Source organism: Malus sylvestris, chromosome 15, assembly GCF_916048215.2.
Source record: "Malus sylvestris chromosome 15, drMalSylv7.2, whole genome shotgun sequence".
In the NCBI taxonomy this organism is placed as follows: Eukaryota; Viridiplantae; Streptophyta; class Magnoliopsida; order Rosales; family Rosaceae; genus Malus; species Malus sylvestris.
In genome coordinates this window covers 14,476,928-14,494,475 of record NC_062274.1, presented here as the reverse complement: position 1 = coordinate 14,494,475, position 17,548 = coordinate 14,476,928, and the positions used below count along the sequence as shown (strand labels likewise).

Genomic DNA, 17,548 nt, shown 5'->3' with positions numbered 1-17,548 from the left:
ATTGATAATGTATCATTAGAAGAATATGTTAGAAAAGGTCTATCATAAAGAGGACAACACTTTTAATGTCATAATTCTTCAATTACAAATTGTTGTATGAAGAAATAGGAGTTGCTTTGAACAACTCTTAGTCAATGCAAACACTAGTGCTTATTTCTTTGTTAAATGAACAAAGAACTTGAGAAGAAAGCACAAAGGCATGAACACTTTATGTGCCATGTTTCTTCACTTACAAATTGTTGTATGAAGAAATGAGAGTTGCCTTGTACAACTCTTGAAGGTTTGTAATTATGTTTAGAACATAATGGTTGGTTGACAAAAATAGTCCATTAACATGGACTTATGATGATTTTGAATCATTGAATGTTGAAGTGATAAACCACTTAACGAGACGGAAACTAGGCAAGGACTTCACCTTTGTTTCCCTATCCTAATCGTTCACTAAGTTTATTGTAAACTATATAGTGAACAATAACCACATACTCTCCAAAATTGTTTGATGTGTATAACACAATTGAAAAAAGGTTTCAAGAGAGATAGTGGGAGTTTAGGGACAATGACTAATGTAGTCAAAGGTGAAAGTCAAATAAAGAAGATAAATAACTCCAAGGGAACAAACTTTCTTTATGAAAGGATGGACATTGGAAGGGGTATTTGCAAGAAATGTCTTGCAAGTGTCAAGAACACACCTTTCGAAGGTGTTGAAAATTGTTCTTGAAAAGTTCAAAACAGTTGGTTCTTCTACTTGAATGCTTGATTTCGTATTAGCAACTATGTTTTACAATCGTTGTAAAAGTGTGACTAATAAGAAGTAGAAGATATATGAGAGAAGAGAAGGTGCTTCACATTCGGAAACGTGAATCAAATGTAGATCTCTGCGAAAGCAGATGGTACTTACTTCCTCATATGAACTACCAAAGAAATTGGAAAAACATAGATTGTCTTTGTATTCCAATTTTAAGGAACTAAATTCCGTCACTATGTGAAATGGATAAATGTTTTGTTTGACAAAACAATGTTCTTTTTTAATCAATGATTAGATTATGGTAATCTAATTAATTGTCTCTATAGTAGAGATAATATGGTAGTGTTAACTGTTTAGAAAATAATGATGCTTAAAACCCAAAAGGTTGCAAGGTAGTGACTAATCCCAACTAAAGTTGTGATACCTCTAAAACATAAATTACGAGTTGGTGAAAGATGGATGCTTTGGATCGTTAGATCCGGATCCAATACCTTCTTGTTAAAATTGTATGGAGGCGAAATGTTCGAATCTTTATTCTTTTGGAAAGAAGAAAGAATCACAAAGTTGTTGAGGTTAATTCACTTAAATGTTAGTGGCACTTGTCCACAAACATAATATTACTCATGTTGAATTACATTCACCGAAGATCACTCTCGGTTGGACTATAGTTTATTTTGAATAAACACAAGTCCGAATACTTTGCAAAATGTTTCAAAGAATTCAAGTAATGTAAGTTGATGAGTAAGACGTCTAAAGTATTTACCTCCTTAGATTTGATCCAAGGAAAGGTAACACTTTAGATGAGTTTCCTTGAAAGATATCAAGGAAAATAGCATCATAAGATAATGTATTTCTCCATTAGGAGAAGAACGAACTCGAATAAGATTTAGTTCGTTAGATGTTATCTATTACCCATATATAGGATATATACTTCTAAAAACAATATGATTGTCAATGAGAAGATCTTCCAATATTTTCATGACTCCATAAGATGTAGTTGGAAAAGAAAGACAAATCTTAAGCATGTTAAAGATTTGGGGTTGTGTGCTAACAAGCAATATTTGTTTGATAACAATCTTGTAGGATATCCTTAAAATAACTTTTGGATATCGCTTCTATAAACCAACTAACAAATGTTGTTATGTTGGGTAGTTCATTGTAATTCTACAATGTGATTTGCCTAAAAGCAAATGAACGAGAGATAGAACTCAAAGAATGGGTTCTTTGAGAGACAAGAAAGTAATCAACAAATATAACAACCTAGTTCCTATACCACAAGCTCCAAGGTAGTCGATAAGGATTTATAAACCGTCTCAGTTGAATGGTTTTGAACTTTATGACTACATTGAGTGCATATACGATATATACTCAAGAAAATGGTAAAGTATCATTTGACTCGAAATAATGAAACCTTCATAGCTAATTGGTAGCTTAAGGTGACTACAATCAAAGAGAATGGTTGACTTTGAAGAAACCATCTTTGAGATAGTCATGGTTTCAATTAATTCGAAGATTGCTAGCTACAACTAAATGGTGATTCAATGTTTTGACATAATATGGGTTTCCGAAACCATTATTAAGATAGTCTTGATAATATATGTCTAAAACTATAAATCACAAGACATGTAAGTTGTAGAGATCCATCCATCATGGATCTTAGCAAGTTAGTGGGAGCTATTTGCATTTTATGAGAAAATGATCAAATTGTTTGATTTCTCATAAAAATCTTTTGTTTACTAGTTTTACAAAAGATTAGTGGGAGTTAATCATGTTCCTAAAATTTAAATATATATGATATATTAATTTTGGAAATGAAAAGAATACTTCTTTGTTAAAGTTATGACTTTAATACATTATATGACGATAGAATGTATATGGGAGATATAGTCTATATACATGGGATGGAAATCTATAATGATATATTTCATGATATAATTGGATTATATCAATCCCTAAATAATAGACAATGGATGCTAGGAAGTTTCTCATATGATGATAAACTTCAATAAGAAGGACGATTCTAGTAAGACTAGCAAGTTGCCCTTCTCAAAGGGAATGTACCCCTTTGACTCCCAAAGAAATAATGCGTAAATTGAATCCTTTATGCATATGCAGAAAGGTGATTTATGTATTTCATATTGTATGAAAAACATTGATATGAGTTGTACCTAGAACGGTACAAGACGATATCAATGCAAGCCCAGGATCAGAACCATGGCAACTGTCAAGTGAGTCCTTAAGTATTTAAGAAATACTAAAGGATAAATTCCTCAAAGAATGAGGAAGAATCAAAGTAACGTAATGGAAGCGTAAATGTATTAGATTATGAATCTAATCCATCATTGGATGTTTCTTCATTATGAATGAAGAGATAAACGAATATCTCTTTATTATGACTAAAGAGATATTTGGATGGAAACATTAAAGTAATGACTTTAGTGTGTTCCATTATGAATGCAAGATATATTGCCATATAGAAGTTTACAACAATGTTGTTTGGATGGGAAAGTTCATTTATGAACTCTCTATTCGGTTCCAACCAAAAAGTGTATGACACTAATGGGGCGATAGCTCAAGCCTGGGAATCAAGGTCTCATCAAGATCCGAACACAAATGAGAGACTGAACCACATGATTGAGAATCATGTATAATGGTGACGTCGTTATTCTCAAGGTTGCTTCTGTGGATAACACATATAGATATCCACTGTCTAGGCCTACAATTCAGCCATTTATGAAATGACTACAGAAGAGATATCATCATTGATGATCAAGCTGATTGGCTCTAGTGCAAGTGGGAGATTGTTGGAAATGTGCCCTAAAGCCAATCATGTGATGATACTTTACGGACATTTCACATGTTAAACTAATCCAGTTTAACATATAAAGGGCATACATTATTGTTTGAGCCGTCTCATATAAATGTTATATGCTTAAACAATAAAGTCCAAGGAATATGTGATTGGGAGAATGTAATCTAATGAAGTTAGATTCTTGAGACCATTCTTTCGTAGACACATCTTAAACGTTCCTGATCATAGGATTGCCAATTGGGCATTGACAGTCCGTCAAGATCGGTACGTACTATGTCTTCTCTCAGGGAGAGTGATTAGTCTCTAGTCATTGGTGTGTGTGACATCAAGACAAGTACGGTAGGTGCTCAATAGAGAATGAGTTCACTGAACGCGATCAACGAAGAGTTCTCATATTCCATGTCACATGAGAACTCATGGTTGGGATAATGCAAAGTAGTCCTTTGACCTGAGGCATCATAGTTGTCTTGTGGTTAAGACCTTGATCTTTGATTATGTCAAAGTCATCCCACCAGGAGGGTGTCCACGGCATCGTTGGGGTCAAGCCGCTTAGCTATGGAGACAAGTGAATGCGCAACAAGGGATCTCTAACCTTCAAACCGTTTGAAGGAGAATACTCTCTGATATGATTTGAATCTCTGGCCAGAGTATGAATGAGATTTGGGAATGCGTTCCTAATCACATTCAAGGTAATCATATAAGCACAAGACACACATTGGATAGTAGACATGAGAAAATAAACTATCAAACCAAACAATGTGGTCAAGAGTATTAGATTAGAGAAGGACCGTATTGCATTTGTAATCCCAGACTGAATAGGTTCTCCACCTCTTCTGATTAGCTTGGGTAACCATGACATACGGCTAGGTGTCACTCATGGTTTGTGGAAGCCCTAAACGTGTGTAATCACTAAAGGGAGAATTGAAAATAGTTTCAATTCACAATCGATGTAAAATGGTTTTAATCGCCCACTACCTCGCTAAAAGGAACCTAATGGATCGTACACCGTGTAAGGTAGAGATGGACGAAATAAATGAAATGAGTAAGATTAATTGAATGGTTTAATTATTTATGGCAAGGATTAATTAATATGTTAATTAATCAAACGAATAAGTTCGTTAAAGACCACGGGATAGTTTTGGACCTTAAGGCCCAATGGGCTTCGAACGTCAAGCCCATTAACTTAAGTTGTATGACAATTTAATGAATAAAGATTCATTAAAGCCCAAAAGCCCAAAAATCCCTAGGTGGCCGGCCATATTAGATGAATTAGGGTTGTTTGGTTATTTAGGTCACTTAAAGAAGTGACTATATAAATGACTTTATAACTAAATATTCATTAAGTGAAATAAGGGTTTATTTTTGGGGAAAATGGGTGAGAATTGTCTCTCCATTTTCTCTCTAAAGAGGCCAACACCTTGGAGGTGATTAGCTAGTCATCTAATCCTCCAAGGTCACTCATTCATCATCCTATCTCTCCTTGGTGTAGAGACTTAGAGGTTCTCAATTTTGGCAACTTGGAGAACCTATTCTTCCATCCAAATCCATGGATCTAAGAAGCAAGGAATGAAGGCCCTATCTCTTTGGGTGATTAGCCTTTGCTTATGCAAAGAGGAATCTACAAAGGTATTAATTTCAACTCACTTATTTTTGAGTTGATTATTGGTTCACCAATCTACTAGGCTTTGAATTTCATGGTCATGTTTTGTTTTTGAGTACATACAAGCATGATTCCACCTTTTAATTGTTAATTGCATGCTATATGATGTTGCTCAAATGAACATGTTTTACAAAATAATTCCTTCAGGTTTCTCTCTCTAAGAATCGAAACAAGCCCATTTTCAATCCTCATGCCTGATTTGTATTGAGAAAACCTGAACGTTAGAGCACGTATAGCAGCAGCAGAATCGGATCAACTACATGAGACAACCGACATAGTGAGCTCTGAGATACTTCTTCTGTAACTGAGGCTATTGGACAAAGAACTGATCCGCTATCCTAACTTGTAAAGAAGCAAGCTACTCAGGGAGAGCCGCTGCACTCTTTGTTTTACTTTCAACATAAAACACAGACGACCATCTACTCCCCACAACCTTGAATAAGAACGCAATTACATAAAGTGGAACACAAGTCCTAGGCCCATTGCACATAATCACTTGGGGTCAGATTTTGATCATTAGCTAGAGCCCATGAGCCAAAGCAATCAAAGTATTCGAAACAGAGGTGAAATAGGACTGACCCACTTCCCTACTCTGGTAGATCTGCATGAACTGCGAGCTCGAACTCTCATCGGCGTTCTCTTCGAGCAGTCGAGCTTTCTGAAGACTCATGTTATTAGTGGGCGCTGCGATGTAGAACATGGGGGTAAATATGTCTTTTTGAAGGGCGGACAACAGGTTGATCAGGTTGATCATCTCTTGCGTCGGTGTTGACCCTGCCACTTGCTTGGCTCTTCGGCTTCGCCAGTAAAACGCAGATCTACAGATTCATCGAGCTCGTCTCCAACCAATCATACGGCGCAGTATGCGTGATTCTTGAATGAGCTGACCTCGCGCGTGTGCTCGTGGAGGGAGCGAAGGGGGTTGGAGGCCGGATCCGTCGGCGATAGCACCGACTATGAGGGAATCGTGGGACTCAAATCATGCGACGTCGTATACGCCGTCGACGGTGTCGTAGGAGACGAGCTCGGTGATTGGTTGGCGGCGTACGCCGAGGCTCAGAAGGACGGGAGAGAGGTCGATGACGTGAAGACGAGCTTGGTGATTTTGCAGCAATACTGCAGGATTTTTGGCCAAAAGCACGTGTATATATATGCGCAGGAAGCAAGGCGGATGACGGCGGGTTTGGGGGAGAGAAACTAGTCCGGGCCTTTTAACGGTCCGCATAAGCTGTATGCACCAAGAGACTAGCCCATCCCATTTAAAGTAACTGTCGGTGAGCTCGGGCTCAACAAGGTGCCCAGCGAATAAAGCCTGGTTCTTGGTCTCAATCATCTACACCCAGCGAACAAGTTTGTTGTTCTGAGAAACCAAACTTGAGAGAGAGGGAAAAAGAGAGATTTGGTTTTTTGGATTTTTGTGATTTTGCAGATTCACGGTGGTGGTATGAAAAATTGAGAGAGAACCGACATAGATGTTCATGTCGTTTCCCACAGACGGCGCCAAATGTTGATGCACAAAACCGGAGGTCTTGGAACAACGTAAATCCAACCGTGAATCTGCAAGAAATGTAAATAACACAAGATGTATCGTGGTTCACCCCAATGTTTGGGCTACATCCACACTGATATTGTATTTTTCTATTTGTGAGGGAGATAGATGGAGAGAGCTTCTGAGAGTCAAAGCTTTGAGAGGGTGAGGGGTTAGGCCTAAGAATTGGCCTGGGTGAGGAGTCCTTTTATAGAATAAGGGTTCCTCACTTATTACATATTTGCCCATTCCTTTATTACATAATTACATTTAAATCTCCCGAGTATTTGTACGAGATCTAAATACGGAGGTCCTAACTATAGTATAAACAGGGTACATAAAAAACAACGTTATCTTCTTAAACATGTTAAGTTTAAGATTTAGTGTATAAGATTTATATTGAAAAACTATCAAACAAACGTCCAAATGACGTTTGTATAAAAATAAAAAGTGCTAAATATTGAAAAACTATCTAGCAAAAGTCCAAATGACGTTCGTATAAAACAAATAGTTTCAGCACTTAATCTTATACTTTTTTTGACAAAGTACGGTATATAATGCAGAACGACAAAGAGATAGAGGAGATGTCAAAAGACACACGAGGCTTGACAGAAAAATGATAGAAGAGCAATGCTCAATTCTTCGTTACCATAAAATTATAATTCCAAATTGTCTCTTTTAGCATATCAAACTCCCTCCCTAATATACTAGTGTGCCAAAACATCTTCATCAATGCAAATACAACTCCCTAAGCCACTGAAACATATTAAATGACAATTGTTCCATCTAGCCACTTAATTTAAAACACAACTTACAATGCATCAAAATTACTACAAAACATTAAATCACAACCTAAGATACATGAATCTCAAATTAATAATTAACGGAATGGATGAACACCAAAATACCAAAAGCCCCATTGAATAAACTCCTTATTCACTACATTAGTATACGTATAAAAAAAAGAACAGGTGCATGCATAGACTTTGATAAAAACTGGATTTCAACTCGATCTAAGAAAATAAGACATCACACGCCATACAATTACAAGTCTAAACTTTCTTCAAACATAAGATCACTGATAATATCATAGATTCCCTCGAACTATTTGTCCATCCATAAAAAGAACCTACCGAGCCAAGCGGTGTGCAACCTTGTTAGCCTCCCGTTTGGTGAAAAGACAGTCACGAGTGGGCGATTGAGTGCACAAAATGTCTAGCATCGTTAATCACATGCCCCGGCGGAGACATATCATCCTCAGAATTTTGTTGAAGTGCAGCGATAACCATTTATTTCTTTAAGTTTTGTCTTTTAAGTTGAGAAAGTCTTTAAAAAATTTGAAAGGGAAAACAGAAAAATTAGGAAATTTGTTTATGATTCATTATTTCTATTTGTTTACTTTTTATATAGTAATCCTTAATTTACAGCGCCATTCATAAGATACATTTTAGATTAGAAAAAAATAAAATAATAATAATTAGATAGTGCGTTTTCAACTTTTCAATTGTAAATTGAAAAGTTGCACAGTTTCGTCATGATTTTGGTTTTATGTGGTTTGGGATTGTGCATATGTTTGTTCAGTTTATCGTATTCTTCGACCAACAATTGACATGTCGTTTTCTTAGTTACTGCTAATCAAATTAAGACAATGAGGTTAAACCTGGAATTGAATCCGCTTAGGACTTTAATATTCGGAGTCTAAGGATCAAATCATCTAGGTTGTTGATTGGTGTCTAAAAGAAATCAAAGTTGTTGATTTTGTGTGGTGGGCCAGAAAAATAAGTTAATGGAGATTGTTGAATTCAATTTGTGCAGCCCAGATGAATTGATCTCTATACTCCGGACACTAAGGTCCGGAGCGGATCCAATTCCGTAAACCTTGACATGGGTTTGTCTTCACTTGTGAGTTTTTGACACGTGCAGTTATTTGTAATTGCGATAAAAATAAAGATTTAAATCTTGATAACGGATTATTTATGTGCTTACTAACCATTTGGGAATGAAACACAAATAAGACCCAATACGTGGAATTAAAGTTGGTAATTTGGTTTCATTTTGGGCATGTTTGCTAAAATTTCGGAAATGGGAATGTTACGGAATAATGTAAATAATCCACCACTTTTTATTTTCTTCTTCCAAATATTATGCGTTAGTAAACGAAGAATATGTTAGGAATGAGAATTAAACTCTAGTTTGGAATTTCGTTCATTGTAAGTAAACATGAACAATTCAGATTTTGACTCCTCGATCCAACTCCCTTACCAAATTGTGAATTAGTAAGCAATGCCACAAACAAAAGGAGGTCACTAATCCGACTTACAAAAATTCAAAAGCAGTACATCTGTACATGCATGTGATGAGTTATGTACCTAATTCTGGCTAGCTAATTATTAGCTTATCGTTTTGTTTAAAAAATAAAAATAAAATAATACCCTGGGCTAAAATCAGTGATCCAGTAAGGTCCAAAACAAACACCGAGGCCTGAACGGAGGTTGATGAAGCACAAAGAGGCCCACTCTGTGTGGTCAGCCTAATTTAAAAAAAACAAAAACTAATGAAAATAATTAAAAACGTAAAATTTTATCGATAAAAATAAAATAAATAATAAATTAAATAATATCAGAATTAATTTTTTCATATAAAAATATAATTTTTCGTTAAAACTAACTTAAAAAAAAGGCATGAATTGACTGCGACAATGTGAAAGGGCAGGTTGGCTGCCGCAGCCCAAAACCTCCAAGCGAACGTGACATAATTCAGAAATATTGAGCTAATAATAATAAATTAATTTATATTAATATTTGAACTACAAAGCAAATTTTTCCATCTGAATAAGAGAAAAATACACACACAAAATTAAAAAAAAAAAAGAATTAAAATTTTTAATATCACCAGATGTACAACAATAATGCTCAATGTGATTTCTGATTCGGTTTTTCTGCCCCAAGAAAATTTGAGAAAATCAATCTCTTAATGCATGAGGTACGTAATTGCAAGCGCCACCATCATAAGCGTGTAAGCGATTCCCTGATCGATCGCCATTCCTGCAACAATTCGAACCCAGAAAAATTAGACAAAATTATCAGAAAAAACCCATAAAGTTGTCAAATTTTTGGATCGACCCAACACAATAAAAATTGCAAATTTGATTTTTTTAGGGAAGAAATTGATGGACTTACCGTAGCTGGTGGGAGCAGGAGCTGGCGCCTGCTGGCCGTAGCCGAGGCTGAGGAGCGCCATGAACATGAACCCGATGATTGGGAAGGCGGAGGATCTGATTGAGTTCATTTTTCGACCGCTAAATATGAATTAAGAGAAAATTAGTGAAAATAAAGGGAAATTAAGAGGGATTAGGCGAAGATCTGTGAGAAGGTGGGGTGACGTTTGGAGAGGGGAAGGAGGCTGCGGAAACAGTTGGCGGTGCTATATTTATATACGGGGGAAGTAAGGAGGGGTGGGGTTTTTGGAACATGGGAACATGGGAACATGGTGGGCCGGCCAACATGTGCGGTTTCTCTGGAAAGCGGATGAAAAAGAAAACGAGTACAACTTGCGCCTGTTGTGGGAGACTTCTACTAATTAACCCCTTAATTTTATGAAAACTGTCATTGACATTTTAAATTTTTTATTTTGAACGACTTACAAATGTTTTTTCTTTTTAAATATAGAAAATTTAGAGTTTGTAATGAAAATTTTTAAATGCTAATAACAATTCTCAATTTTATTATCGAGATTTTTAGCTGTTAAATGTCAATTATTGAATTTAATGACTTCAAATTGTATTCCATGTATTAAGGTACCGTTTGGTACACGGGACGGAACGGGACGAGCCGTTTCATCCCACGTTTGGTGCGCCTAAAAACTGTGGAACGGGTTGTCCCATGGGACGAAATTTGACTGATTTTTCGTTCCACCTCTTCCCCCTAGAACGACTTGTTCCACATCCGTCATCCGTGGAATACAAATTTATAACATTTTATGACAAAATTTCTCCTTATCTTTTTTAATATTTACATCATCTGTTCCGTCCCGTCCTGTCCCGTCCCGTTCCGTCCCGTCTGCGTACCAAACGGTACCTAAATATACAACAAGGAGGGCCGTTTGAATTTCTTTTGTGTTCTGTATTTTAGCTCATAGAAGTGTTTCTGTAAAAAGAACTTGGTAAGTGTCAGATGTTGTTAGAAGCGTATTATTGTCCAAATATATTTTTAACCTTCTAGTTACAATTTTAAACAGATACAGATTTATTTGCATGCTGATATAACAGTGACGCACCAATATGTTATTATGTCATTGAATATGCCATGACATCTCATATAAATAATATGACGCCAATATTCATTCGGGTAAATAATATAATATTAATCTTTAATATCTTCACAAAGGTGTAAGAATCTCTGTGTTTTTGGTGTGCAAAAGGGATCGTCTCCGGATCTTTTGTTTCTAATCTACCAAATCAGGAGATTTGTGCTGTTGAAAATTGATCAAATGACTGAAGTTATTATAACTTTTAAAGTGAACCCCTTGTTTATAACCGTTGAATCAATTTTTAGTAGTATGGATTTCCTAATTTGATGGATTAGAAGGAAACGATCCCTTCCCGTTGGTGTGAGGTTTTGTTTTGGTTTGGAAGGAAAAAGTCATACTTTGACTCCGAGTTGGCGGCGTGTTGACTCGGACCCTCATCACTCCAAAAGGCAGGTATCATGAGAGAGAAGAGAATCCCGTTTCAAGGCAATGGATTTGCGTTTTTGGTCAGAAGCCCGTAGCCCGCCACACAAGTCTCCAATGCGTAGGAAACTCCAGAGCAAATGCGAATGCGTAGCCAAATTGGAAGGTCAGAGCCGAACGGAAGGATTCTATGAATTAGAATAGTCTTAAAACAGATGTCAGCCCACTAATCACAAGTTAATTACGAGTTTTCTTCTAACACAATACAATTACGTGCCATGGAAAAGTTGTTCTTTGCGTTGAAACCATGGCTCCCACTCACACCAGCTGTAAACTCGACTCAGATATGCCCATCTGTGGCTCTAGGTAGAGTCCATTGGGACCCCTGAATTCTTTGAGTGAAGGAAAATCGTGCAAAAATTGGCAATATATCTACACTTCTAGAGTGCACAAATAAGATCATTTTCTGTGTTCTCTGTCAGGATTACATGCCCGTTTGGAAATGCTTTTCTCGAAAGTACTTGATAAGTACTTTTTTCGAGTTTCTGATCTCCTTTTCATTCTTCATTAACTCATCAATTACATGGGCACGAATCAATAATTACCTGAATCAAATATACACAACCGAGGCAGTACTAACAATATGAAAATCTAGCAAGCGAGTTATGATGCGGAACAAAATAAGAGAGAGGAAGAAAAAGAACGATCTTCTTAAGATAACCAAATGAGTGGAACAAAACCTAACCAAGAAATAATCAAATTTCTTTTCATGAATTGGACCGGTGACAAATGCGCACTGGCATAAAATTGAAACACATTGTTATACTATGTAAAAGAAGAGGTGGGGGTAACAAGTCTCTTGGGTAAGATTAAATTTACTATCAGTCATTACCAGTTTTGAAGAGGGAGAGACAAAACTAAGCCACATATTTCTAATTTATTCAAGCAAATGTATCAAGGCAAATAATTGCTTTCTAAATTTTATATTCTTCTAAGTTAATTGCTTTCTAAATTTAAAATTCTTCTAAGTTATATACCTGCCAAGTCTCAGAGCTGCATCGATATAAGCTGTGGCACCTATTTGCTTTCTCAAATCCTCTCCCATCTTCTCATTTTTTTCTGGAGGCAAAGAATTGCTTTGATCAACTACTTCAGCTTATGCTTCTGTCTACATCTCCTTTTCATGGCTGACCACTCATTCTCTTTTCTTGCTTCTGCTGGGTCAAAACATCTAAGATTCTGCGAGCCAACTGTCTGAATTTAATGTCTCCATTGCATCTCCAACTATGAAAGCATGCGCCTGGTCCCGAACCTGAACCCAACTGATAGCACAGTCCTTCTTCACTTTCCTTGATTTCATCAGTTCCCTCACCCTGTTTACCTCTTCCCATCTCCCAGCTTCTGCATACATGTTTGAAAGAAGTATATAGTACCCAGAATGATCAGGCTTCAACTCAAACAGATGCTCTGCTGCCCAACTCGCCAACTCTAAATTCCCATGGATTCGGCATGCCCCGAGCAAAGCACCCCAAATGTTGGCATCGGGTACAATTGGCATGCCTTTAATAAGTTCTGCTGCTTCTTCCATAAGGCCAGCTCGCCCAAGGAGGTCAACCATGCAAGCATAGTGCTTTTCTGTTGGCTCAATATTTTGTGTGCGCATCTCCTCAAAGTATTTTTTACCTTTCTCAACTAGCCCTCCATGGCTACAAGATGACAAAACTGCAATGTATGAAACTGAATCGTATTCTACACCTTCTTCCCTCATTTTTTCAAAAAGACGGATTGCAATGTTAAGCTCACCTAGCATTCCATATCCCAAAATCATAGTATTCCATGAAGCTACATCCTTGCTTGGCATGCAATAGAAGACCTTAGCAGCAAGATCAATTCGCCCACATTTGGTATAAAAATCCAAAAGCGAGTTAGCAACAAAGAGATGAGTATCAGAAATCTTTCTTACTAAAAATCCATGAATCTCTTTGCCCTGCTTGATTGCAGTTAGATTTGCGCAAGCTGATATAACTCCCATAAAGGAAACAACGCCATGCATCATTCCCTTAAGCTTCATTTCAGAAAACAAACTCAGAGATTCTAAGCAATCAGTAGTTTGAGAATAACCTACTATAAGTATATTATAAGAAATCTCATCTCTGACGGAGATGTTAAACACATTTCGAGCAAGACCTAGACAGCCACACTTTGCGTACATGTCTGTCAAAGCATTAGAGACAAACAAATCTGAGGCAGATCCCATGCGAACTGTCATTGCGTGGATTTCTTTTCCAAGACGGCGGGAACCCAAACGAGCACAAGCTGGAAGAAGATTTGTGAAGGTTACAGAGTTGGGAATTGCATCATGAGCTTGCATTTGCTTCACAAGTCCAATGGCTTCCAACTCATACCTGTTTTGAGAAAAATTAGCAATCATGGCATTCCAAGAAACAATATTCCTTTTATCCATCTCTTGGAACACATTCGATGCCTCATTTGGACGGCCTGATTTTGCATACATATCAATTAATGAGTTGGCAATGAAGATATCTGTTTCAATACCTGTTCTGACACTGAAACAATGGAGTTCTCTGCCAACTCCAAAGAATTCTAGTTCAACTAACACTGGTAGCATGCTAGAAATGGTGACAGAGTTTGGTTTAACCCCTACATCAATCATCAACCTAAATGTATTTAAGGCTTCCAAATTATGCCCCACGTAAGAGAGACTGGTAATAGATGCATTCCAAGAAACCTCATTCTTCTGAATTATCTCATCAAAAATTTGTTTTGAAGCCTTCACATTCCCACATTTCCCATACACGTCAACCAATGCATTTCCAGTAGTCACCAAAAGATCCAAACCAACCTTCACAACATAGCTGTGAATCTGGATCACCATCAACTCATCTTTGAGCTCTGCACAAACTGGCAGCACACTGATAACAGTAACAACATTTGGCTTAAACCCAATTGCCGAATTCATCTCTCTATAATAATCAAGTGCTTCCACGTAGCACTCATTGACCGAAAGCACCCCAATAACTGTATTCCATGAGACAACATCCCTTTCACGCATTTCATCAAATATCCTCTTTGCATCTCTCAGATCCCCACAATTACCATAAAACAACATAAGGGTATTTCCAACGAAAACATCATAATCAAATCCCACTTTAAAAACAATCCCATGAACCTCCATCCCTTTTTTTACCTCCAAAAGGTCTGCACATGCCTTGAGAACAAAAGGAAAAGTATAGTCATCGGGTCCAACACCGCTCCGAACCATTTGATTATAAGCCTGAAAATTATCATTAACTTGAGCAATGGAGCAAGCCCGTATGAGGGTGTTCCACAAGAAAGCAGTGTGACAATGCTGGACTGTTTGTTGGAAGAGATGGTGAAAGGTTTCTGGGGATCTGAAAGTGGCGTATCTGAGCATGAGGGAGGCACATAGAGAGACACTGTGGGGCAGTACTCCGTTGAGAAGAGCAGAGGCGTGAACTTGCTTGGTTTGGCGAAGGGTTTGGACGTTGGAGCTGAGCATGAGGAGATCAGAACGAGGGTAAGTTGGTGAGGCATGTGTACAAGGCGTTGTGGTGGTAGAGAGATACAAGGTTCGGGCGGGATTTGATTTGTAATTATATTTGCTGCATGAGAGTAGCAGAGCCAAGTGAAACTGCCTTAATGCATGGTGAAGGTGGTTTAACATCGAAAGAAGCAAGGCGTTGATGTCTTCAAAGTACGATGCTATATGATTCCGTAAAAAGAATTGTTGACTAAGTAGTTTTTCTATGATTTGGCAATGAGCAATCTTTCTCTCACCATTCTCCGTTACACTGAAATGTCAGATAACAATGTGTAAGCTACAAGCTTACTAAGTAACTGCAGCTTCCAGTAAAGATAAGTTTACTTTTCATAAAAAAAATTCAGAATCTGATGGGAGAAATTAAAGCCTAAGGTTCAACCTAACAAACAAAAGACAATGAACTTCAAAATTTATCATGTCATAACCATCTAAATTCAGTTTTTTCAAATTGTATTCAGATACTCACTGTACAAAAGTGAACTTGACGCATAGTCATATTAGTCATGTCATTCGACTTGATACAAATGGAAACATGATCTATTAATTATAAATGCACAAAGATTTCATGACAAGTGAATTATGGTAGCAACCTCACATTCTTATTAACCACTATATATCACTGAAACAAAATCTGATCACACGTGCTGCATTGCAAAAACCACCTACTCAGAAACATTTCATCTCAAATAAATCAAACCCATCTCAAATTTTCCACCTATCAGTTAGATGAATCCCAAGAGCCATGCAAATACATCAAGCACAAAAATCCCAGAAAAATAAAAAATACCCACAAACAGATGCACTGCAATCGCATCCAAACATCAAAAGAAAAAGGAAACTCACGGGCATACTAAAATGGCAATATACAAGAAAGTGAGGAACTTTATCGAACAAACACGTACCTTTCGATAAAAATGCATATAATTCGAGAACCCATTTGGATTCATCAACCCATCAAAGGCGGCGGAGGGCTTCGATTTCTCGTAACGCCGACTGGTAGCCGCGGACCTCACATTAAGGTTGACGAAGATTCGGAGGGCTCTGTACACGTCGGAGTAGGATCCGGACCCGAACATACTGTAACTTCCGATAATTTTGGGTCGGATGTGGATGCTCCAGCCCTCTACCGGTGGAGGAAGAAGAAAGGCGTGCTAGGGTTTAGCGCGAACCAGAGTGGATTTCAGACACGTGCGAAGTAAACCACAAGTGAGGAAGAAAGAAACGATGAAATTGACAGTAATGCCCTTAATGAAGGCTTAGATGCTGCCACGTGTTACTCTGAGTTTTGATCACCTCATTCGTCGTCTTATTTAGAAATTCGAATCCTACCACCAACATGGACAGAACTAACTTCGGCTTAGAAGTATTTTGTATTCCTATCCCCTAATAGTGTACTACTATGTGTTTCCGTCATATTAAAAACATCTCTTCTTAAGTGGTTCTCTTTTCCTCCTTTAACCAAAAAATCTTTGGTGCAGTGTAAAAAGCATGCATGAAGCACATTCAGATTTATTCTTTTTCTGTTTCCTTTTAATACAACCCTTTTGCACTTCCTAACTTTCAATTGAATCGTCCTGGTTGATCACGTGACATTCACAAATGACGGACCATAGAAAAGGACAAGTGTATCCCACGTGGCAGACTTTAAAAGATAATGAAAGTACTTGTAGCATCTAATCCATGTGAAAGTTGAAATGAGAATCCTCTCTTGATTCTCTTTGTGAAGATTTTGAAAATCCTTTAATTATATCTACTTATCGTATATCGTACGGTCATAAATTATTCTAAATTTTTTATTTAAAATTGAATATAAACAATACATGATAAAAATTAGTTGTACAATTTACGATAAACAAACACGATTGGAAAATCTCCGGATCCTCTTTGAAAAGGATCCTTATTCACCACGTCTCTTTCTGGTGGACCAGTTGGAACATATAATATAAAAGTTGTTTCATTAGGTTTGGTGTTTATTTATAGAAAACAATTTACATGATACGACTTAAGTTTTGCGAGAATGAAAAAACTAGGAAAACTACTTTTTTTAAAAACTATATTTTATCAACTATATGTTATAGGGTGATGATTAACTTCCTTTATTAATGATTTAGATAGAGATTCCAACCGTCCTTCCTAATGGATCAGGATCCTCTCCTGAGCGAATGGTGAGGATCCTCTTGACCAAACTCATCGGGCCGTTGAAATTTTATTCAACGGCTACAATTATTATAACTTTTAGAGAGACCTATGTTTGTAGTCGTTAGATAAAATTTTAACGGCCCGATGGCCTTGGTCAGGAGAATCTTCACTCTTTGCTCAGGAGAGGATCCTGATCCCTTCCTAACATCATATCTTCTATAAAATACAATCTCAAAAATAGTTTGCTTAGCATCACTCATAAACAAAAACAAAACAAAAAAAAAAAAAAATAAATAAATAAATATATATATATATATATATATATATGTTTTTTTCCTTTAGAATTATATTTATTTTTATTAACAAACGATAGTATTTACATTGAGGGGGTAAGAAGTGGGATAAACCTC

General features: G+C 37.0%; 1 protein-coding gene, 1 long non-coding RNA gene and 1 pseudogene across 2 annotated transcripts; all 3 read right to left on the bottom strand.

The window, feature by feature from the left end:
• Positions 1-5,381: 5,381 nt before the first annotated feature.
• Positions 5,382-5,971, bottom strand: LOC126601582 (UDP-N-acetylglucosamine transferase subunit ALG14-like; annotated as a pseudogene).
• A 3,539-nt stretch (positions 5,972-9,510) lies between these two features.
• On the bottom strand, positions 9,511-10,337 carry LOC126601583 (uncharacterized). The gene is made up of 2 exons (XR_007615764.1): positions 9,925-10,337; positions 9,511-9,789 (listed from the first exon to the last, which is right to left on the bottom strand). It is a non-coding gene; the product is annotated as an uncharacterized LOC126601583 (long non-coding RNA).
• A 1,820-nt stretch (positions 10,338-12,157) lies between these two features.
• On the bottom strand, positions 12,158-16,293 carry LOC126601575 (putative pentatricopeptide repeat-containing protein At1g69350, mitochondrial). Its single transcript, XM_050268304.1, has 2 exons — positions 15,902-16,293; positions 12,158-15,249 (listed from the first exon to the last, which is right to left on the bottom strand). The coding sequence occupies exons 1-2, from the start codon at positions 15,934-15,936 to the stop codon at positions 12,648-12,650; spliced, it is 2,637 nt and encodes an 878-aa protein (XP_050124261.1). The 5' UTR covers positions 15,937-16,293; the 3' UTR covers positions 12,158-12,647.
• Between the last annotated feature and the right edge of the window lie 1,255 nt (positions 16,294-17,548).

Bases quoted from the DNA above. Each gene is read 5' to 3' on its own strand.
- LOC126601575 (XM_050268304.1), bottom strand. From the start codon at position 15,936: ATGGGTTCTCGAATTATATGCATTTTTATCGAAAG. The intron at 15,250-15,901 runs GTACGTGTTTGT...CTGACATTTCAG, and splicing joins ATATGCATTTTTATCGAAAG to TGTAACGGAGAATGGTGAGA.